Source organism: Solanum tuberosum, unplaced genomic scaffold (assembly GCF_000226075.1).
Source record: "Solanum tuberosum cultivar DM 1-3 516 R44 unplaced genomic scaffold, SolTub_3.0 scf00173, whole genome shotgun sequence".
NCBI lineage: Eukaryota > Viridiplantae > Streptophyta > Magnoliopsida > Solanales > Solanaceae > Solanum > Solanum tuberosum.
The window spans coordinates 454,063-478,674 of NW_006239104.1; the positions used below are offsets into that span (position 1 = coordinate 454,063).

Sequence of the window (24,612 nt, forward strand, 5' to 3'; positions counted from 1 at the left end):
TCCTTTAAGAATGAGAGAGATAGAGATAGGGGTTCTCGAATAGAAAATACTTTTTCGCATTAGATATTTAACTAAACAAGGTAATGGTTAAGTGTTAAACAGTGTATATACAAGACATGTCTTATATTTGTTTGGTTGGCGTAAATATTTGATACGAGATATTTTTTTCTGAAAAGTCTTATATATGTGTGTGTTTATTCGTTATATTTTTAATTTCGTTAGAAAAGTTTTGATTCCACCACCAAAGGAGGTATAAAGAGTTGATTGGGCCAAATTTAAGTTTTGATTTTGACATAAGTTGTTATAAGCTAATGTCTATCCATAATTATTTATTTTATTATTTTATTACGTAGTTGATTCAAGTGGAAATGTTATAATCTTGACAAAATAATATTTGAAGGTAACGGCTAGATGTCAAAGAAACAAAAAGAAATCCCGCCGACGATGCAAAGTATAATCTAAAAAGTAGTACTTTGACCATTATTAAAAGAGTCATAAATTTCATCGACACAACTTTTTCATGTTGATTTGGTATTAACTTAATTATTTTGGTTTAGGAAATTGGTCAAACAAGTATAGTTGATAAGACACACAAAAGTTGGTTGAGTTGATTGGGTGAATGGTTGGGAGATTAAGATTAATTTCTTTCACTAGCAACCTTAAGCTGATTGTATCGAACTTACTTAATGTGATTTAATTTGTGTGTTATTGCACAAAAAATAAATATATCCAATGCATTCTCAAAAGATAGCTATTGCAAATTTTCCTGAAATTAAAAAAAATAAATTAGAGTTGATAGGCATAAAGGAGACCTCTTCTTTATTACATTTAATGTCAGGTTTGGAATATAGAGGGATAATTTCAAACATATATACAAATAAAATGATTAATTTACGATAAATATAATCATGTTTTATCTATACAAAAAAGAGCAACTTTTACATATAGCAAACATAAAAATCATATTTGTATGTTATAGCTATAGTTTGCATAATTGCACTTTGCTATGGCTATTAATATGTATATTTTGCTATACATATACAAAAAAAGCAATTGTATAATATGTTTTGGTATACATATACAAAAGAATCAATTGTATAATATGTGTTTGTATAAAGCGGAAAAGAGAGAAAGGAAAAGAGATCTGGGTAGGGGAATATTTGTATTGTATAATTATAAGTGTATAGGACGAAAATATATGTATTTGTATTTGTATATAGACTTTTCTCTTGCTTTATACAAACAGAAACACATTTTATACCGAACTGTATAAAATGACTAATTGTATACTGAGTAAAATAGCAAAAAAAAGGATGTTTCCTGCGAATTACAATTAAAATAAATTGTGGCTATAGCATATAATTTGAATTAATAGTTTGTTATTTCATACAATTTTCCTGTATATACAATTTTCTCTCGCTTTATACAAACACAATTTATACATTTGTGTTTGTATAAAGTGAGGGAGGCGAGGAGAGACTGCCTAGCGAAAAACGAGAGGCGAGTGAGAAATTCAGGGAGAGAGGCGAAATGACAACAGTTTGCTACGGGGTACAATTAAATCAAATTGTGGTTATAGCATTTAATTTGAATTAATAATTTGCTATTTTATACAATTTTCCCTATAAAGAATAGTCAAAAGTCATCAAAAGTATATATTATGATACACACAAAAGTTGAATATAACTTAATTATACATGAAGTATATACTGATTATACATTAATTGTTTTAGTAGTACGTGGTATTTTATTTTTGAAAAAAAATAAGGGGGAAGCAAAGAATTGTCTCTATAGGTAAGTAGAGTTGTCAAAATAGGTTTGACCCGCTAGGCCGACCCAACCAATCCTTGAATTAAGTGGGGTTGGGCCTAATTTTTTTGGCCCATTTAGGAACGAGGCTTTTTAGCCCAGCCTCATTTGGCCCGCTAGCCTCGTAGGCCCAACCCGCAAGCCTCAGAGGCCAGCCCGTGGGCTATGAATATTTAAAAATATTTTTTATATATATTTTTAGTAGTGTTTTATTTGTAAAGTTTTTATCAATAAATATTTTTAAAAATAAAAATCAAATCTTTTAAACTAGCTAGTTTTTTGTGGGAGGAATGATCAACATTTTTTCGCTAAATCTTACGTTGACTATAATGTATTTTTGTAAGTATTTACCGAAGTGTGTGATTCATAAATGTATTTTTGTAAGTATTCACCGAAGTGTGTGATTCATAAATGAAAATTTATATGTATTGATGTCGTGTTCATAGACATCAACGTTCGATACTCTTAGATACTCTTTCTAAGAGAGTAATATTGTTCATTTTTTGGTTGAAGGGGCCAACCCGCCCCAACCCGTGGCTCGCTTAGGGCTGAGTTGGGCTGCTATTTTATAGGCTCTTTAATTAAAGGGCAAATTACAGAAATCACATACTTTTAAGGCAAAATTACAATCTATCCCTTAAAAGTTTATAATTACGGAAATCCCTCAAACGGATACAATAATATAAGCGCTGATACATTAATTTGATGCGCAAGATACATTAATCGTTAAGTAAGATACATTACATTTATACATGATACACTAATCTGATGTACATTTTATACATGATTCACTAATCTGGTGCGCGAGATACAATAATATAAGCGTTGATACATTAATCTGATGCACGAAAATGAGGGATTTTGGAAATTTGTAAAACTTATAGGAAATAATGATAATAAGTAAACTAAAAGGTGGGATTTCTGTAATTTTTTCTTAATTAAAAGGGTCACCCCGTCCCAACCCATTTAACTCTCTAGCCCGTTAGGGTTGGATTGGGCCAGCTCATTTTGACTGCTCTATAGGTAAGGGTGGCAACTGGGACGATCAAATTAATAAGTCAGCCCAAAGAAAGAACATGATCCATAAGGTTGTCCTGTTTTGTGAAGCCCAATTGACAACTAAATGGAAAAAATGGCGATGCTGGTTTATTAGGCCCAATTGGCTAGTCTTGTCAGGCCCAATTGGCAACTATATAACCGTAAATTCAGAGTTCGTTTGGATTGGTTTATACTTTATATGTTGCGAATTTAGAATAGTGATTGTGAACTATCTTATCAATATAACAACAACAAAAGATACTCGCTACAACAATAATAATTACTTTTTTTTTTCTTTTTTTTTATTTGAAGATAATCTTTTAATGAAAATTGTCACTGTTAATATTTTAAAATATGGCCATGAAAAAGGTTTCTCCTGCAATAAAGTATTGTACACATGTATCGTGGACTCCACATTTTTTTAGTATTATTTGGAGTTGTGGAAGCCTATGTTCAAATTTTTATTGCTTAATTAATTAAGTCTAATTTATAGTATCATATCAAGGGAATCCTATTTTATAAGCTAAGTAGTCGTAATGTTCTTTTGGTAGATATTTTAGTTAATGAACAAGGTTCCCAATAGGTGATTTGTAGTTGAATTTAGCATTTGAACCTTAGAGATTATTGTAAGTATATATTAATTCGTTATTGTAAGATAATATTCAGAGGTGTCAAAAATGAATTCAACTATAAGTAATCCGTTCAATCCATCTAGAATCTTAAGAGTTGGGCTCAAGATGGTTTGAATCGGGTTCAGTCTCATCTCATTCAAGCCTTAATCCATTTTAAGATAATCCTCAATTGCATTCAATTTAATCTTTATTCAATTTAAACCCGTTTTAAAACTCGTTATTTGCATTCGTGTAATGTATGCTCAATATTGAAGGTATGAATTACTATCTTATTTTATATCTTTTAGGATTTATCTATTCATTTGTAACTCTTTTTAAAAAAATTCTTGAGTTGAAATTCAAATTGTGGTTATAAAACTTAAATAACAATATATTTAAATTGTTGAGATTAAACGGGTCAAATTGGGCGGGTTAAGAACCAATCCACTTTTAAGCCCATTTGAGCCCAAAGTAAACTTGAACGGGTCAGAACCCAACCCAATTTCTATTTCAATCCATTTTAATATCTTCAATTTTAACTCAATCCACCCATTTGACACCCCTATTCAGACGGTTAATTAAACAACATGATGAAAATACTACTGCAAATAAATAAATGGCCTCAATATAGTCTTGAATGTCACGTTTAAAAAAATTGTAGGTCACTGTCGATCGAACATTATTGTGATAACTTTTGAAATGGAGGAGGTAAGATATTTTTTTTAAGGAGAGGATAATAGAACAGAGAGAAAGACGAAATTAGAGAAATATCTGTATGTTTGGTTACTTTAGCATACAAATTATATGAGTGGACAAAATTATCTAATACTTGTTATAGATGCGAGGTGATAAGTATTCTGTAAAATTAGCTAAAGTGTATGCAAACTGATTCGAACATCATAATTATCAAAAATAAAATAAAATAGACAGCTAGTTGGGAAAGGAAAAGGATATCGCTACATTAAAAATGACCATTAACGACAATAATTTAGTTATTGTTAACTATGTTTTTAGACGTAATTATACTAGTGACAATTACATTTTAGTACTCTTTTGTAAATGTCATTAAAGCCTATAGTAATATTAAATATAATGACAATTAACTAATGTTGATAAAGATGTTAACGCTCTTTGTTAATGTACATATTTTATTACCGCTAAAAATTATTTTTATTACAAAAGTTTGGAGGAGTGAGGACCAGTGCTATAGTACGCATAAAATAACAATTGGTAGCAGTTATTTAATGTTCCTTTTATTATGAAGGGGTCCTAGAAATCGACTTTAACAACGTGATAGCATGCATCAATAAATAACTACAGACAGTATTATAAGAGAATTGAAAATTACGCTAAAAGTATTGATTTAGTCTTTAAGGAGGTACGTACTACTCATATCTTAGTTTATTTTGCACATATCTACATTTAGTTAAACTCAAAAGCAATGAGTTTAATTAATTAATTGAACCTAGAGAATTTGTTCTAGATCTGCCTACGATATAGTTGTAGACATAAAATAGGTAGAAATTAACTATTAGAAGTTTAACTTTTGACTAAAAAAGGAATACATAACATTACCAAAAACACATCACAGTAAGTCAGTAACAATAAGTTTAACTGTTTTAGCAATCGCTGGTTTCTCGATACAGTATCAGTATATATGTATGGTTACCGATATATATAAAAGCGGAACCAGAATTTTAAGTCTATTTTATAAAAATATAGTTTACAGGGGTTTTGATAATTTTTTATACATATTAAGTAAATTTTCAACCCTATTTATATACGAAAGTTATGGGCATGAACCAAAGAATCAGAAATATATATTGTCACCCACAATAGCATTTGTTATTTTGTCTTTGCATTTGGATCTGTGTGTTTAAAAAGCCAAACCTTATATTTGCCAGCAATTAGAAATAAATTGGAAATTAGTAAAATACAATCCAAAACTTGTGTAGTATTCACAATTAGATGTCACAAAATTAGATCAGCAGTCTACCAGATGTGTCACAATTGAGAGAACATGCATTATGGACTTTATAGACGTGTCACATTACCAATTCTTGTTAATTCTGATTCATATGCAACAAAGTAAGAAATACATTCAAAGCAAATTAAGAGTATAGTAACACATTTAAAATCTATATTTACTCGAATTCTTCGAAAATATTAACATGCCTCATTCGATTCGATTCTTCAAAAATACATTATTTTTGAAGAAATTCAACAAATACAAGTCAATATTTTTGAAGAACATGAAACACATCCAAAGACCTCACCTGATCCTGTTAAGCACGAAGGAGTGAACAAACTCAAGAATGAAAGGACAATAAACCATACAAAATCTCATTTAAGTTATATACACGAAAAGTAATCATCGATTCGATTGCATTGCATTTCATTACAAAAACACATATAACTAAACATAAAAAAGGGAAAATGAAGTGCTAAGATTTATTAATTTTACTTTTATCTCAACACAATCACCACCAAAACTCATCAAAAAAAGCTTCAAGCAGTCTCTCCACCTTTCATCTCTACCTCGAAGCTATCATCAATTTGCATGTTCCCTTTAAGAGGTTCATAATACTCACCCAAATACCCACCAAGATGATTATACAAAGCACTCTTATCAATCCTCTCATTATGATAACTCTTACACACATAATAAAACAAACTTTGCACCAAAAGCCCCACCAAAATCACAACCACAAGAACACCAATCAAGATCCCTCCAACAACAATCCTAACAAAAACACTGTATCCTTCATGATCCTTATTAGCACCACCATCCACCACAATTGAACCAAAAGCACTACTAATTACACCAAAAATCACCAAATACCCCAAAACCAACACAGAAGCCATTCTAATTTTCCCTTTTAACAGCTCATAGCTTTTCTTAAAAGCAGCAAGGCCTTGAATTGGTTCAAGAACAGTAATCACACTAGCAAGATGCCATAAAGCACTTAAGTAGACATGAACAACAAGGAAGAAAACAGAGAGGAGAAAAACAGAGACTAAAAACAGAGCAATACTGTTTTTGCTTTTGCTCTCAAAGGCAATTAACATGAGTACAATGAAAAAGGACAAGACAGCGTTGTAAACAAGCATGGAGAGGAAAACCCATATGAAAGTAATGAAGAGGCGTCTTAAGATGCTAGGCAGAGCAGTGATTATTGAGGAGAAAGATACTTGTTTTGAAGTGTAAAGAGAAGCGACAGTGAAGACAACAGCAGAGGTTGAGAGGAGGGAGAAGGCCAAGAGGAAAATTAAGTAACAGAATTGGTAGAAAAGGAGTTTGGTCCATTGAGAAGCATGAGAAGCACTTGGGTTTTCATGGAGTTGAGAAAGAATGGGATGGGTGAAGAAGGAATGAGCTAAGATTGCGAAAGAGAGTGGCAAGATTAAGCTGAGAGTGATTCTGTAAAAAGTTTGTGGAGATCTCTTTGGGATGGAAAGTGATTCTTTGAAAAGTGAGAGTAAACTCAAGTTTTGTTGCTGTTCTGGTGCCAGATCCATGGCTTTCTTGGTTCAAAATTGGATCTTTTTTACCAGAGAAGAAGAAGAAGAAGAAGAAGAAGAGGAGGAGGAGGTAGGTGAAAGAAATTATGCTTATCTGAGCTAAGAGGACAAAGACAAAATATATTATTACTATCCCTCCCCTCCCGTATTAATTTATGTGACATATTTTAAATTTTGAGCTTTATATTTAATTTATATGTTTCTCAAATTAACATGTGACACATTTTGAATTTATATGTTTTTTTAAAGTAATTAGTGATAATTTTTTATGTGAAACTCACTCTCAATAATTTAGATACGAAACTCAAAAAAATAAAAATAGTTTAGATGTTTTTTTTACACTTGTCTCTTTTATTTTCGACATTTTTTATGTGTTAAAATTATCAATTATTACAATTTAAAGTAGTTTTTTAAGTATATAAATTTAATTCAAAAATTTAATGATTTCATGTCACCAATAAGAATTGTGATAGAGTGGTAAATATGCATTCATAAGAGGTCTAGATTTCACATTACTCTGGGCTCTGGATATAGAGTTGGCTTTGTGAGGGAACATTTTAACCGTACGTGTGAACTACTTGGCACGAATATGAATTTAGTCGAATTCTGATATGGATATCGAACACTGGTGGAAAATGATTTTTTCTAAAGAATCATTCGGGGTGGCCTGGTGGTTTGGGATTGAGACTTTCATATTTGAGGTTTAAAGTTTGAAACCCCTTGCCAGCAAAAGCAAGGAATTTGCCTTCTAAATCGAGCAAGACTTTTACCATGTGCACATTCAAACAATAGCAGCTGCGAATTTCTCTTATCATAAAAAAAAAAAAAGACAAAAGAAAATGACTTTAAACAAGACACATAAATTAAGAAGGAAAGACTTATTTTTTGGTATAATTTTGTGCCCACAGGGGTGAATGGCGTTGTACCCTACGCTAGAAAACAAGATAATCATTCAATTATATTTTGAAGGTTATGAAGGACGACAATACTTTTCAGCTAACATAAGTCACGTGGAACACCTTCTTTCTTCTTTTTATTATTATTGTCGTCACCTTCTTGATTTTTTGAACAAAGATATGTAATTCAATAAAAATTAATTTCCCTACATATTGTTTTAAGGATCTGTTAAAATTTGAGAAGTGGTGTTTGATCATGTAACTTGAAAAATATATTTGTCAAGTATCTCAAATTTTTAAATATTAAAAAAAATTAGTATTTGGATCAAGTTCTAATATTTGAAAATTTTAAAAAAGTTAAAATTTACACCAAACTTTTATATTTTAGTAAAAAATACCCATTATATACTAATTCCAACTAATATTTGTTACTATCTCCTTCGAAAAAGTTTGAGTTCTAATTTGAGTGATAAAATTGAGGGAAAAAAAAGGACAATTGTGTTTAATGAGTTATAATTATAACTGAATCAATGACAAGTTTGAGTATGTGATTAATGTATCGTTTTGCCTATATTGTTATTTTGTTATTGTTGATTGTTATCAATTATATTATAAGGTTATTTTTTAACGTAACATATTCATTATAAAATTACAATATAAATTTATAAGTATTTTAAATAATTTTTAAAACTTATGGGTATAAATCATATTTTTTGAAATGGTCAAATATTTTTGAGAAAATTTGAGCCAAATCCATGGTGAAATTTCACCCAAATATATAATTTGCCAAGAATATTTGTGAACTTGGGGCCATACACTAGCTAAATGTTGTGGTGTTAGGTTAATTTTTTAACCAACCAAATTAACCAACACATTTAGCTATTCAATTAATTTTATCTTTAGCAGTCTTTTACTATTTTTGGTTTAATATATTAGATATTTATTTTCGGATCCCAATTAATTTATGCTTCGAAAGATTCTTATTTGGAAGTGGAGTGGTTTTCTTATTAAAAATAAAAGGTTCAAATCTTATTTGTATGACTAAGAATAAGAAAGTATTTACCAATTACTCTATAATTTAGATAATCTTATTTTTGTTAGTCATTAATTTAATTTGACGGTCCTAAAACAATGGGCACTTTTTTGTTAGATCAAGTATAACATTTTGATTAGATTCGATATTTAAATTTATGAGACATTTTTATTGGCATAACTAAGTTTCTATCTTATAGTTAGTGGTAACTTGGAAGTTTCTATTATGTACTAGATGGGGTGCGCACGCAGGGGCCCAACACGTGTTCAGGGCCGACTCAACAACATTGGGAGCCTAAAGCGAAACTGAAGAGATGGGCCTTAATATTTTATTTTTTTCATCATATATACTTTTATTTAAAATCTATTTTTCTAAATATTTTAGATGTGAAGTCATTAGATACTGTTTTATAATCAATTTGTTTTAATAATTCTTTTTCAAATGGTAATATGGCTAATATATTCAATCTCTCTTGAGACATTGTTGATCTTAAAGAAAATTTAATCAATTTTAATTTCGAAAAAACTTCTTTCAGCCGAGGCAACGGTTACAAGAACTGTTAACAGTATTATAAGTAATATGTGTATTTGGAAAAGAATCAAGTCTTTTTATTTGATTGAGTATCTTCATTAGATCATTATAATCTTCTACTTGTATTATTTCTCTTAACACTTTTAATTCAAAAAATAAATCTAAACCATCTATAACATGTTAAAGAAAGTTCAAGGTTAAGACAATATTTTTAAAATTCTCATCATCTAGTGATCTCAATATTTTACCACTAAATAAGAAATCAAAAATATTTCCATATGCTTCAATTGCATGATAAAAGTAAAAAAAATAATGTTTAATACGGTGTGATAAAGTGAGTTAAGTTTAGCATGATAACATAAATATCTTTCTTCCCCGTCTCGCTCCCTTTTTCGTCATTTAATTTTCACGCGTTTTAGGAATTAACTTATGTAATACAGTCGATCCACTAAAATTCTTATCAATGCATATTTGTCCTCGATATCTTTGATTAGTTTAGTCTTTACTTTTATGAACCAATGAAATATCTATGGTTGTTGTACAAAGAGCATGCCGAGGGGCTACTACGCTCACCGCGCACTTGCATTACCACCTGAACTTCTTCTTTATACTTCGAACCCCCTGAACAAAAATCTTGGGTCCGCCACTGAATCCGCTATTTAGCTGCTCAAGAGCGAGTTATTAACATGTTCATTTATTAATTTGACTAATTTTAATCGGTTCAAATTCAGCTTAACTTATCCCTTTGAATTGTGATAATAGACCAATACTAGTTATACAAAATGGAAAATAACCTAATAGAGGAGTTGAATTAAGCTTGAGAGCTAGCTAACTGCTCAATCAAATAATCAAGGCCGACTCAACAACATTGAGAGCCTAAAGCGAAACTGAAGAGATGGGCCTTAATATTTTATTTTTTTCATCATATATACTTTTATTTAAAATCTATTTTTCTAGATATTTTAGATGCGAGTCATTAGATTATATTTTATAATCAATTTGTTTTAATAAATCTTTTTCAAATGGTAATATAGCTAATATATTCAATCTCTCTTGAGACATTGTTGATCTTAAAGAAAATTTAATCAATTTTAATTTCGAAAAAACTTCTTTCAGCCGAGGCAACGGTTACAAGAACTGTTAACAGTATTATAAGTAATATGTGTATTTGGAAAAGAATCAAGTCTTTTTATTTGATTGAGTATCTTCATTAGATCATTATAATCTTCTACTTGTATTATTTCTCTTAACACTTTTAATTCAAAAAATAAATCTAAACCATCTATAACATGTTAAAGAAAGTTCAAGGTTAAGACAATATTTTTAAAATTCTCATCATCTAGTGATCTCAATATTTTACCACTAAATAAGAAATCAAAAATATTTCCATATGCTTCAATTGGTTCAAATCTATGTTGAAGTGAAAAAATAGTTTGATCTACCCTACATATATAAAACAATAAACTCTAAAAGATTCTTCAAAGGACTTAGTGATTTCGCTATCTATATTTTCATCAAATTATTTCTTACGAAATTCAAGTTTATTTTCATCTCATATACAATTTTCTTAGCAGAAATCATAACACTCATAGTACATATAATTTATTTTTACAAAAAAAAAAACATATATAAGTAATTGTTTTTTCAAAAATGGGGGCCTCAAAATATATGAGTCCTCAAGCGATGACTTTAGTGGCCTAGGGATTAAGACGGCCCTGCAAATAATCATCCATTTGACCAATAGCTCGAGCTCAATGCTTATCGTTAGAAGTTTTATATGGGGGGATTTAAATAATCTGAGTTAAATAATGATTTGTCCAAAAATTACTTAGATTATAATAACATGAACTTAAATACGAGTCATAATTCAATTCGTTCAATGTCTAATTTTAGTCACCTTGAAATTCTTAACATTGTTATCCAGACTTGTAAAACTCCCTTATTTTTTCTTCAAAAATTTCTTACATATGAACAATTTAGGCCAATCAATGGATCATAAGGGAGATCAATTGACCCATATCGAGATTATGACTTGTTACGCATGCATACCTCCTTAATCATAATTTCAAATATTACAAACCATTTTCATTCTTTTATCTTTTTAACAAAATTATATTACAGCCTATAAATATAGCTGTGTGTGTTAATTAATTTAATTTTAGGAAAAATTTCATTTCTACCATAGTAGAAGTGTCGGTATCAACATGTCTATTTTTCGTAATTAGTTTTATTTATGAGGGGTGTTTTGGTCATTTTAGGTCACAACTTTCCTTCCCTTCTTTCCACCACTGATGTGTTGTACGTGCCTCTTTCCACCTTCAACAGTATAATCTATCCATGGTGGATAGAAACACTCTTCAGTTCTCATATAAGCAAAAGCCAAAAAGAAAGTCTTTTGCTTTCCAGTTCTCACAAAGGAAAAAAAAGGTATTAGCTTTCACTTTTCGTTCTTCCGCACCATTATGGTGTTGATGTGAGAACAGAGGTGGGGTTGTTGAATTTCCTGTTTCTGTGTGCAGTGTTGATTGATATTCACGAACTTCTACTCTGTTTGTGTGTGTAAGTTGGATTCTTTTTTTTATCACAGAAAATACCCATGGGTATTATATCCAACGTGTGGAGTGGTAGTGCTAATGTAAATTTAGGATACCAACTTGAGAACTGATCATCCAATTTTGGTCATGGGGTAAACATTAGTATTCTGAATCCGTCTTTCAATAATATAGTATAGTACCTTATCGAAGTGACAGTGATTCCATACACGAAAAAAATGTGATTATCGTAGTACTAAATATTCATCAGCTTTTGATTCTTAAAATATTTTATAATTATCGATACTAAATTGCTAACTTTTTTAATTCTTCCTTCACCCGTGTCGTTGTGACTACTACTTTCAAGTTTGTTTACTTCCGTAAGTTTGATTCTTACCTTGTGCACTTTTCTTGCTTCATAATTGTTCGCTATTTACTTTTACTAAACACTTCACACTATTTTTGAATTGCCATAAAAGCTACGTACATGCATTAAGTTCATAGTTATTGTTTATACTAAAAATATGTTACTATTGTTATGTGCTACAGTTATAAATTTTCTTCTCCTGCCATTCTGTGTTTCACAGAAGCATGAAAAGACTCAGCTATTATATATCCATACAAATTTATTACTCAGAGCAAGCTTCTTCCGTTGTAAGGCGGTCCCTACTACTGGGTCAAACAGGTTAGAATAACCTCATTTAGTAAAGCTGAAAAATTTACTCCTTTCCAATTCTAATTCTCAGAGACTTAAAAAACTTTTCTTTAATCTAATCTATAACTTTTAACATAAATAGGTTCAACATCTGGTACACACTGTTCAGAATCTGCTAAAAATTCAGCTACTATAATACTTCCAGGTTCAATTCTCGCCTTTTACCAGTAACAAGGACAATTACATATTCCCTTGTTACATATCACAACATCCTCACCTTAAGATTTAATTTGCAGGTGAAAATTCAACCCAGGTTGACTTCTTGTTAAATACACAAGCACAAATCTTAAAGCTGTTCCTAATTGCTAATTTTGCGGTGCAAAACAGTTTGAATATGAACCTCCGGCGTTTTGTTGTAGCAATGGTTCTGTTCACTTGAATTGACAAGTCTCTATTTGAGTAACACTGCTGAATCAAAAGAATTTCGAATCTACATTTCGTAAGTCCATACTTTCGAGTTTATTTATAACAAGACTGACATAATTACAATCTGTAAAGTTGTCTGTTTCAGTTGTTTATTTGATTGCAAATTTATCCAAAAAAATATGTGTCAGCATCATATTTATAATACTTTTCCTTCAATGTTCATCGATAGACCACGTTCCTTATTAAAAATACTGCTACATCCTATTATAGACAGATCAGGATGTTAGACATTCTTCAAATTTTTGTTCTTATAGTATAGATTGTTTGCACAAATTAGCTTATTAATTGATTGTCTTCCTTCAACATTTACTCTGACTTCTGATTTTTGCTCTTCTTATTTTCCTGTTTTTGTACTTCTAAACTTAGAAATTAGAATTACAAATAACTAATACTATGTTTGACCTTTACATTTTGTTCATATATTGCTGTAATTACATGTTTGTAAGTGAATCTTAGCCCCAGAAAAAAGATTTCACATTTTTTAGTAAACTGAACTTATGATGTGTTGACCAAGGTTGTTTTTCCATCTTCCAGTGTTTTGATATGTAATGTTCTTTTTGACTAAATCCTAACACTCCATTTCAGCATATTGTTAACACAAAAAAAGAATCAACTGTTGCTGTAATTTTTTGCAACATTCTGCACCTTTTACTTTTTATTTTATTTGCATCAAAGTGCTGCAAAATAAAGAACAAAATTTTGCTGCTATATACTTGCTGCAACTATTATAATTCAATAATGTTCTGCCCCTTTTGCTTTATCAATTAAACAGGAAAAAACCCAGAAAGTTTACACTTTGGGAAGACTATTATGGAAATACCCTCATAGAATGGCTCAATGACTATCCCGTCATTTTAGCTAGAAGGGTGACAAAATCTACAACAGGTAAAGAAAACAATCATTATCTATATATAGCCCTAACATATAAATAAGTACCCAAAATTACTTCTTCTTATCTACACAGGTTTGTGAAATAGATACAATACGACAATACTCATGGACCTCACATTTCCACATGCCACACCGTTACATGAATGGTAATACACACAATAGCCCCCTTTTCTAAAACAGTTTTTCCATTCGGATTACATGAACTCTCTTCCTGCATTCCACCTTGCAGCCACTGCTGATTGAATACACAATGAAAAGCACATCCACAACTGGCTCTATTCTGTTTGTTCCATTTGAAGAAGAATCAACATCCATATCAGATATACAAATGCAGCCACCAGTAAGTATACAACAACTTTTGATAACAATATACAATCATACAACAACTTCTCATAACAACAACAAATAAAATAATACCACCCTCAAACTTGACAGGGTGGTCAGATATTCTACATAGATGGTCAACTCACATTAACGAATGAGGACCAACATTTCTGCATCATGGCATGCTCAGACTGCAACATTCCATTCACAAGAAGTATTTCCTCAAAGCCATTCTATTGCATACATTGTGATCGATCTACTATGCTCATCCCAAGGTATAATCTATACTTACTCTTTTAGCTATTTTACAAATAACTAACGAAAACTCTTCCCTTCTACACTGAGTGCAATTTGACATCACAGTTACTGATCACACTGGTTCCGCTACAGCTTCCGTCTCTGCTGAAAAAATGTTGCACCTCTCAATACAAGAAATTGTCAGGCCAAGGTATTTCTTATATTAAACTTAAAACAGATAAAACAATCATAATCAATTACTCACTTCTTCCTTGCAGAACCACCAACAACTTCATGAACAACTGTGCAACCACCTAGGAGCAGCGACTTACAGAATTCAAATGAAAAAACTGTTCTACAGAAACCACGGAACATCAGCTGCAAATTTGACTTCTCAATTATGAAGAAAAACACAACCCCACCCAATCAGCACTGATGGTCACAGCCGAAGCAACAAAGCGCAAAATGCTGGACACAAGCAGTAAACACAAAACCGTCATAAGGCTCCTCTTCCTTGCAATCATTTGGTAGAATATAATGCCAAAAAAAAAAAATACATGTCTAAACTACCATATTACTAAAACAACTTTTCTCACACATGCTTTTGCAGGAAGTTTTTGCATCAAAGTAAATTCCAGTTTGCTATCCTTTTGTTTATGCACTGCCTCCAATGAAAATACAGTTTCAACAAGGTACGTCGCAATCTGCCACACTAACTCCATTCTTACTAAATTATACCTACACAATCTAAAACACTCTTCTTTGTGATTGCAGATATTTTGTGAACTACAAAGCATCAACATCTAATTTACCTTTTGTGTACAAAGATGTACAAAACATAGCTGAAACGTGCATAGGCAGTGCAATAACAAATATAATAATACTTAGTTATATATATTAACAACCTATCATAAAAATTACTGTCAACAATAAACACGTGCAGGGCGTCTTAACCCCTAGGCCACTAAAGTCATCGCTTGAGGACTCATATATTTTGAGGCCCCCATTTTTGAAAAAACAATTACTTATATGTTTTTAAAAAAAAAAAAATAATTATATGTACTATGAGTGTTATGATTTCTGCTAAGAAAATTGCATATGAAATAAAAATAAACCTGAATTTCGTAAGAAATAATTTGATGAAAATATAGATAGCGAAATCACTAAGTCCTTTGAAGAATCTTTTAGAGTTTATTGTTTTATATATGTAGGGTAGATCAAACTATTTTTTCACTTCAACATAGATTTGAATCAATTGAAGCATATGGAAATATTTTTGATTTCTTATTTAGTGGTAAAATATTGAGATCACTAGATGATGAGAATTTTAAAAATATTGTCTTAACCTTGAACTTTCTTTAACATGTAATAGATGGTTTAGATTTATTTTTTGAATTAAAAGTGTTAAGAGAAATAATACAAGTAGAAGATTATAATGATCTAATGAAGATACTCAATCAAATAAAAAGACTTGATTCTTTTTCAAATACACATATTACTTATAATACTGTTAACAGTTCTTGTAACCGTTGCCTCGGCTGAAAGAAGTTTTTTCGAAATTAAAATTGATTAAATTTTCTTTAAGATCAATAATGGCTCAAGAGAGATTGAATATATTAGCCATATTACCATTTGAAAAAGAATTATTAAAACAAATTGATTATAAAACAGTATCTAATGACTTCACATCTAAAATATTTAGAAAAATAGATTTTAAATAAAAGTATATATGATGAAAAAAATAAAATATTAAGGCCCATCTCTTCAGTTTCGCTTTAGGCTCTCAATGTTGTTGAGTCGGCCTTGATTATTTGATTGAGCAGTTAGCTAGCTCTCAAGCTTAATTCAACTCCTCTATTAGGTTATTTTCCATTTTGTATAACTAGTATTGGTCTATTATCACAATTCAAAGGGATAAGTTAAGCTGAATTTGAACCGATTAAAATTAGTCAAATTAATAAATGAACATGTTAATAACTCGCTCTTGAGCAGCTAAATAGCGGATTCAGTGGCGGACCCAAGATTTTTGTTCAGGGGGTTCGAAGTATAAAGAAGAAGTTCAGGTGGTAATGCAAGTGCGCGGTGAGCGTAGTAGCCCCTCGGCATGCTCTTTGTACAACAACCATAGATATTTCATTGGTTCATAAAAGTAAAGACTAAACTAATCAAAGATATCGAGGACAAATATGCATTGATAAGAATTTTAGTGGATCGACTGTATTACATAAGTTAATTCCTAAAACGCGTGAAAATTAAATGACGAAAAAGGGAGCGAGACGGGGAAGAAAGATATTTATGTTATCATGCTAAACTTAACTCACTTTATCACACCGTATTAAACATTATTTTTTTTACTTTTATCATGCTCCATCGAGCATTCTTAAAATTTCTTGTGTTTTTTATACTTTTATTTTGTAATGTTTTACTTTATATTTCACTTTTTTTAAAAATTTTAAATTAGTATCCATTCAATCAAATATTACTATGGAAATCGTCCAGATTCTCTAAAAGTGTGTAAAAATAGAGTTACTAATGCATATTCAGAAGATAAATAAATAGCATCGTCAATTTTTTTAGTTCATATAGTTCAATTTACTAGGTTAGTCATAATTTGTAAAAAAAACAAATAACGAATAAATCAAAAAAGTTTAGTTTCCATCTCTCTAAAATAGAATTAAAAGCATAAAAGAAATTTCATGAATTCTATTAAATTAATATTTTTAAAAGGATGTTGACGATATTTAAGTTTCTTCATTCAATTACATCTATTTACATTTTTTTTTAAAAATAAATAAATTATATTTCTATCTTAGTATCAAGTTAAATATAATTCATCATTTTTTTTAAAAAGTTATTCAAACGTATATGAGAAAAGAGTTACGTTGAACAAAATGAATAATAGATATAAAAAGAATAAAAAATAAAAATAAAAAGAATGTGTCTAATAATTTTAAAAAAAAACAAATTAAAAAGAAGAAATGGAATAAAAGGAAAAAATAATGAAAAAGAAGAAGAAGGTCTTCCCAAAAGTTCCATTTTTCAAAGCATTAAAAAGAGGGAACCAATGGGATTTGAACCAATGACATAGGGAGATTTCATGAACCACTTATCCACTGAGCCAAGTCTATCCTTTGTTTTCGGGGGGTTCATTTTAATATATATACACATAAAATCAGAATTTGACGTTATATATATAGTGTAATTTTTTAACGAGGGGGTTCCGGTGAACCCCTAGGCTCCACCTAGGTCCACCCCTGGGCGGATCCTAATCCAACTCGCCATTGACCCGTAACTTTTAGAGTTTGAAACCTACGTTTCATCATATAGTACTAAAATATTGCTGTTTTGAAAATTTTCCCTTAAACAAAAGCCTGATGGGTCAACTTGGGCACTGCTTAAATAAGCCCACCAGTAAACAAAATTCATACCCAACCCATCAAACCAAACTTTGGATGGGTTTGGGCAGGCCAATTTTAAGAAAACCCCAAATTCAATTTATTTGGCCTCTGAAAAAAACTAATTAATTTGCTGAATTGATGTTTATCAATACAGTATTTATCTTAACCTAGACATCATGATATCAAAGGTATACAAATTATAAAAGAAGTAAACACACGAAAAAAGTTAAAGAAGGAGATTCAACACGAGCAAATATAACCAACTATCTCTTTTTCTGCATTTATTCATTCTTAACAAAATAGAAGACCATAATGATCTTCTTGTTAAAATGTACACATAATTCTATTGAGCAAGAAATAATGATTTTCTGTTCCTAACTATTCCCAAGCAAATTGCCTTGCTCTTGCAATTTTTCCATATCCAGCAACAAAGAAATCACATAGATGCAGAGAGATGTGGCCTTCTTCTTATTTTTTGTTCTAAGCAGCACAAGTAGTTGATGATACTCTTTTCACTCTTCCCAAGCAGTTGTCCTTAGGCCTACAATGAGGCAAATACATCACTGGGCAAGACGGATTTTTCCTTTCAAGCCTGCAAAACAAATAAGTAAATTAACAACACATAGAGTGTACGCGGACCTGACCTCTGTTAAGTGAATCAGCAATCAAACAAAAAGATATGTAACTTACTCATAATCCAACAGAAAATAATGGAGAAAAATAGAGATTTCAAGCTTAGCAAGGTCATTTCCGGGGCAAAGTCTGCCTCCTCCTCCAAAAGGAAGGAATGTTCCTACCTTTGGTGTAAGTTCCTAAAAATTTCACAACACGACACAAATTACAAAAATTATCAGATGATTTATCTGCACCCAGTGTTTACACTAAACCACATCAAGTTTATGATAGTTAAGTAAAAAAATGTACTATTTCTAAAACTTACATCCCATCTAGAAGGGTTAAACTCCAGTGGATCCTTATATATTTCAGGATCCAAATGAACACTCCTAAACCACACCAAAACTTTCCATCCTTTGGGTATGGTATAGCCTGGAAAAAGAAGAAGATATAGTTGAGTTGTGTTAACGTAATCTCGTATCAGTTAATGATATATTATTATAACTAACCATGAATAGCAACATCTTCTTTTGCCTCACGGAAGACCACAAAGGAGAAGGTAATCAAACGAAGTGTTTCATCGATCACCTATAAAGGAACAACACAATGGTTTTATTACATTGACTAGAGAAGAGAAACCAGAATTTGATATACCATAAAAAATTCACCTTTGAGAGGTAGTCCATATTCCTGATTTCTTTGAGTGTCAAGCCCTTTTGGTCAGATGGCCTATTTTTCACAATAGCATCTTGCTCTGCCTGTTTTTCGAATCGAAAGATTGAAATCTCAATAAAACAGAACATTGAAAAATGTTTATAAAAATGTGAACTTTTTGTTACCTTAGCTTTTTTGAAGAACTCAGGATGTTTCTGCAGAAAATACGTAACCCACATAGTTATATGACCTGAAGATTCATGACCAGCATTAAGATACATTACCAACACATCAATAATCTCTTCATCATTCAATTTCCTTCCATTCTCATCTTGAACTTCAAGTAGAATATCCATCATGTCTTTCTTGTCTTCTGGCCCTCTTTTTTCCCTCCTCGCCCTCCTATCATCCACGATCGATTGAAAGATTGCCACAAGCTTTTTACGCGCCTGAAAATTTATCCACACCTTTTAACTTTCTAGTAAATTGTATACATACGCAAACATTTATCATTTAAGTGACAAAAGACAAGGGACAATTTCTCAATTACCTTGAGTGCTTTATGATAAGCAAATCCTGGCAAGTTGACAGCCATAGCTCTAACACCATAATTCAAAATTGTGTATTCCTTTTCTAAAGCATCCATGACTTGTTCACTTTCAGTACTAAGGAAAATGTACATAATAATCTGAAAAGTTAGCTTTCTCAGGTGTGTTAAGAACTCAATTTCTCCCATGGATGACCATTTATCCAATGCTGATATCACTCGTTCTTCGATATACTGAATGTACATCGACAACGCCTCGTGACCATTCACAGGTGCTGCAGTTAGTTTCCTTAACCATTTGTGTTCTTCATATGAAATACCAATAAATGATTTTTTACCAATGAGTTCCATAGTAGAAGTAGGCCAGCCAGGCTTGAAGGCTTCATCATCATTTAAAACCTTCCTGCAAGCTTCTGGTGTTGTAATAATCACACATGGACTTCCAAACATGAATGCCTTGTATATTCCTGTTCGTCCGAATCTACAATTATAATTTTAAAAAAAGTCAGCGGCAGAGCAAGAATTTTGTCAACATGTTAAAATGTCGCATTTGAGATTCGAACATGTGACATCAAGCAAGTTTAATTACTAGAATGGCACTATAATAAAAAGGGAATTGTATGTATGTGCAATATAATTTTCTGACGAAAAGGAATCAGAATCCCCTTTGAATCATGTAGCTCCTCCATGTAAAGTCGGATTGGAATTCACACCGGACAATAACAACATATCCTATGTAATGTAAAATAAAAGTGGGGTTTGGGGAGGGTAGAATATACGCAGACCTTACCATTAGCTTAGAGGTAGAAAAACTATTTTCTATAGACCTTCAACTCAAGAAAAAAACAATGCAAAGCAATATAGAAAAATAAATAACTCAAACGAAGATAGTCACAAAAAAAATACTATAGATAACTAATAAATCATTCTAAGCAATAGTCATTACAGATAAAACGATAATCAACTAGAATTATATTTTTTTTTCTCCCTCTCTCCTTAGAATACTATCTAACTAGCTAGTGGGGGTATGTGTTCATTCCCTATCTATCTATCTAAAATGCACTTTCTTATCTTGTAAAATTGTCTACCACTTTAGTGGCAAGTAACTTACGACTAGACTTAATACCTTGTATGATTGTTGTTTCAAAGATAAGACTTTAGTGTCTTTCAAACAGTAAAAACTTTATTGAGAAATCGTACGTTCGAATATAGTCAAATTGGATAGATATTGTTTATACAATTTCAGCTATCTAGTACTGTTACAAAACATGGAAAATGTACAAGAGGAGACATGAATCATTTTTATCTCCTTGAGATCCAAATATATATTCACCCCTACCCCCTCTTTGTCTAATGGGGTGGCAAAAATGAAATATTAAGTAAACAATATTGTATCCCCAAGTTTATTAGCTCCTGTCTGATCATAGATTTTGAAGGTAAAATTTAAAGAGGCATATATAATCACATGCATATTCAAATTACATGGATGATGACATAATATACTTAAAATATGCTTTTTTAGAATACAAATACAAGTAAATAGGAAAATATATATATACCGCTTGGAGATTGAATCTTTAGAATCATGTGCCTAAGAGGGCGAGGACAACAACGAATTTGAAAGTAAGCCAAATATTATAGACTATATATATTCAAATTTCATATTTTATAACTTTTTAATTTTAACTTTTTTACCTCTAATGGAAAAATTAAACAAACAAATTAAGACGGAAAAAATGAAGTGTAAGGTAAAACTTTCACACAACTTTGGCGTGAAAAAAAGGGAATATTAATATAATGTCGTTTTCTTCTTGTAATGACAAAAAAGGTGTCAGGTAAAATGACAAATATTGGGAGCCTCGAATTAATAAAAAAGCTGACTAGGCATGAAATAGTTTTAATTTTCCTCTTTTTCTACTTATGTTTGTTTCTTCTTTGACTAAATGTTAACTCACTAAATGAAGACAAATGCTTCTTTTACCATTTCTAATTACACCAAATACACTACTTGCAAAACCGCCAAGCTAATTTCCAAAACCTTTTGCTTATCAAAAAAGGCCAACCTTTTTCCTCCAAACTAATTCTCACTTTTCACGAATCATGTGACATATCAGTTTACACAATTATACTATCAAGAAATCCAATGACCAACTAGTTGATCGAAGTGTTTAGAGTTATAATTATTTATGTGTTCTTTTCATGAGCGTATGCAACATATAGACCCTGCTTTTATTTAGATCTAATAATACTTTTAATGTGACGTATAAATTTATGTGTAAGATTTTTAATTATTTTTTTTTATCATAAATATCAAGTATATAAATTAGAAATACAATGAATTAAATGCTAAAAACTTTAAAAATTAAAACCCTAAAATTTAATTTCTAGATCAGCCTCCGACTTAAAAAAATTTCTTTGGTCAAGAAAAAAAAGTTTGCCAGGTGCTTGTAGTAGTGACTTGTGTGCTTGTCTGCACCACTCAATGGCACAATAAAAAATTAGACATATGTACATTTTATATATATATATATATTAGTTTATAATCATAGATAATTCTGAATTATATCGAACTTGTATGAACAGAGGAGAGAGGAGAGAGATAGATGACCTGGAAACAAAGGAAGAGATGAATGAATCAGGATTGTTGGATTTGAAAGCTCTGAGGAAGGACCACATAGTACCAATGAAAGGCCACCCTAAATCACCGGGTGGCAATGACAACCTCAACTTCTTGTCACCACTCAACTTCACTTTTTCATAGTACCAAACATTTACACTTAAAAGTAACCATTTCATGAACCCAAATATCACACAAATAATAGTCACCATCATCATCAACCAAAACTCCATAATTCTAACGATGAAAGAAAAGTATATATATATAAAATAAAATGGAATACTTTTTTTTTCTTTTGAAATTTTTTCAAAGGTTGAAAGAAGAAGAAGAGGAGGAAAAGGTTGAGAAGAGAAAAGAGAGAATAATTGTGAGATAATTCAAAGACATATCCCTCTCATGAGTCTCTATCTATGGTCCTTTATTTCACTACTTGTGTTGTCTATTTATAAGTGAATGAATATGAGGACGAGGGGGAGGAGGAGTTCTAGCATTCCAAAGTAATTTTTGGGTAGAAGAATTTTTATATGGAAAGTACTAAAATTAAAATATATATTTGGAGTCCACCTTTTTATTAATAATACTAGATATAGGACCCCGTGTCAGCACGGGGCCCAATATATATATATTTTTTTATTTTAATTTATGTCATATTATGGAATTTGAGAAGTTATTGAAATTTTTATATGATTTTAAAAATATTTTAAATTGTTAGCTATTGTGATTTGTAGTACTTTTTTTTAACATAATTTTGAAAATTATATGATAAACATATATTGTTTGAAATTGACGAAAAAGAAACTATAAATTACAATAATTAACAAAATAAATCTCTCGACTCCAACAAATCTATCAATTAATGCCACATAAATTGGGACATGGCAAATAACATATATTATTAAAAAATTAGGTTCAAAATGTACTATAAAATACAATAATTAACAACTTAATATATTAAAGAGACATATAAAAAATGGTTAATATTTGAAATTCTGCATGTGCCACATAAATTAGAACAAATAGAGTAATAAATATTATTTTCAAAATTATGTTAAAAAAAGTACTACAAATCACAATAGCTAACAATTTAAAATATTTTTAAAATCATATAAAAATTTCAATAACTTCTCAAATTCCATAATATAACACTTAAATACTACATATTATATATTAATTACTATACTATAAATGACTTAAATACTCCATATTATCTATTACAATAATTAACAATTATTTGACACTTTAAATTCTATCAATGCCATATAAATTAGGATAAAAAACCTAACATATAATATTTAAATATATTTAAAAATAATATAAGTAATACTATACATTACAATAATTAACAGCTTAGTTATTTAAAACTTATATAAAAAATTTAATTAACTCTAAATTCTCTTGGTACCACATAAAATGGATTATATGATAAACATATATTGTTTGAAATTGACGAAAAAGAAACTATAAATTACAATAATTAACAAAATAAATCTCTCGACTCCAACAAATCTATCAATTAATGCCACATAAATTGGGACATGGCAAATAACATATATTATTAAAAAAATATTTAAATAATTAAGCTGTTAATTATTATAATGTATAGTATTACTTATATTATTTGTAAATATATTTAAATATTATATGTTAGGTTTTTTATCCTAATTTATATGGCATTGATAGAATTTAAAGTGTCAAATAATTGTTAATTATTGTAATAGATAAGATTATATTATTTGTAAATATATTTAAATATTATATGTTAGGTTTTTTATCCTAATTTATATGGCATTGATAGAATTTAAAGTGTCAAATAATTGTTAATTATTGTAATAGATAAGATTATATTATTTGTAAATATATTTAAATATTATATGTTAGGTTTTTTATCCTAATTTATATGGCATTGATAGAATTTAAAGTGTCAAATAATTGTTAATTATTGTAATAGATAATATGGAGTATTTAAGTCATTTATAGTATAGTAATTAATATATAATATGTAGTATTTAAGTGTTATATTATGGAATTTGAGAAGTTATTGAAATTTTTATATGATTTTAAAAATATTTTAAATTCATAACTATATATTTCAATGTACAAGATTTTGATAAAATAAAATCTTTAAAGTTAAATTATAATGTTTTTGAAATTTAAATTATTAAAACATATATAATGGATTTATAGAAAAAAATAATATCATATAAAATTAAATGAAAA

General features: G+C 30.0%; 3 protein-coding genes across 3 annotated transcripts; 1 reads left to right on the plus strand and 2 right to left on the minus strand.

Annotated features, from left to right (window-relative positions):
• Nucleotides 1-5,774: 5,774 nt before the first annotated feature.
• Nucleotides 5,775-7,061, minus strand: LOC102603419 (uncharacterized). Its single transcript, XM_006354544.2, has one exon. It carries the CDS (start codon nt 6,975-6,977, stop codon nt 5,967-5,969), a length of 1,011 nt encoding a protein of 336 aa, XP_006354606.1. The 5' UTR covers nt 6,978-7,061; the 3' UTR covers nt 5,775-5,966.
• A 7,176-nt stretch (nt 7,062-14,237) lies between these two features.
• Nucleotides 14,238-15,056, plus strand: LOC107061915 (uncharacterized). Its single transcript, XM_015311916.1, has 4 exons — nt 14,238-14,343; nt 14,439-14,602; nt 14,671-14,775; nt 14,843-15,056. The coding sequence occupies exons 1-4, from the start codon at nt 14,254-14,256 to the stop codon at nt 14,880-14,882; spliced, it is 399 nt and encodes a 132-aa protein (XP_015167402.1). The 5' UTR covers nt 14,238-14,253; the 3' UTR covers nt 14,883-15,056.
• Nucleotides 15,057-18,201: 3,145 nt separating this feature from the next.
• LOC102603753 (ent-kaurenoic acid oxidase 2-like) lies at nt 18,202-22,856 on the minus strand. The gene is made up of 8 exons (XM_006354545.2): nt 22,387-22,856; nt 19,782-20,259; nt 19,417-19,680; nt 19,246-19,335; nt 19,087-19,165; nt 18,903-19,009; nt 18,653-18,774; nt 18,202-18,554 (listed from the first exon to the last, which is right to left on the minus strand). The coding sequence occupies exons 1-8, from the start codon at nt 22,626-22,628 to the stop codon at nt 18,443-18,445; spliced, it is 1,494 nt and encodes a 497-aa protein (XP_006354607.1). The 5' UTR covers nt 22,629-22,856; the 3' UTR covers nt 18,202-18,442.
• Between the last annotated feature and the right edge of the window lie 1,756 nt (nt 22,857-24,612).

Bases quoted from the DNA above. Each gene is read 5' to 3' on its own strand.
- LOC102603419 (XM_006354544.2), bottom strand. From the start codon at position 6,977: ATGGATCTGGCACCAGAACAGCAACAAAACTTGAGTTTACTCTCACTT.
- LOC107061915 (XM_015311916.1), top strand. From the start codon at position 14,254: ATGAAAAGCACATCCACAACTGGCTCTATTCTGTTTGTTCCATTTGAA. The intron at 14,603-14,670 runs GTATAATCTATA...CCTTCTACACTG, and splicing joins TCTACTATGCTCATCCCAAG to AGTGCAATTTGACATCACAG. The intron at 14,776-14,842 runs GTATTTCTTATA...TCTTCCTTGCAG, and splicing joins CAAGAAATTGTCAGGCCAAG to AACCACCAACAACTTCATGA.
- LOC102603753 (XM_006354545.2), bottom strand. From the start codon at position 22,628: ATGGAGTTTTGGTTGATGATGATGGTGACTATTATTTGTGTGATATTT. The intron at 19,336-19,416 runs GTAACAAAAAGT...TTCGAAAAACAG, and splicing joins AGTTCTTCAAAAAAGCTAAG to GCAGAGCAAGATGCTATTGT. The intron at 19,166-19,245 runs GTGAATTTTTTA...GTTCCTTTATAG, and splicing joins ATATGGACTACCTCTCAAAG to GTGATCGATGAAACACTTCG.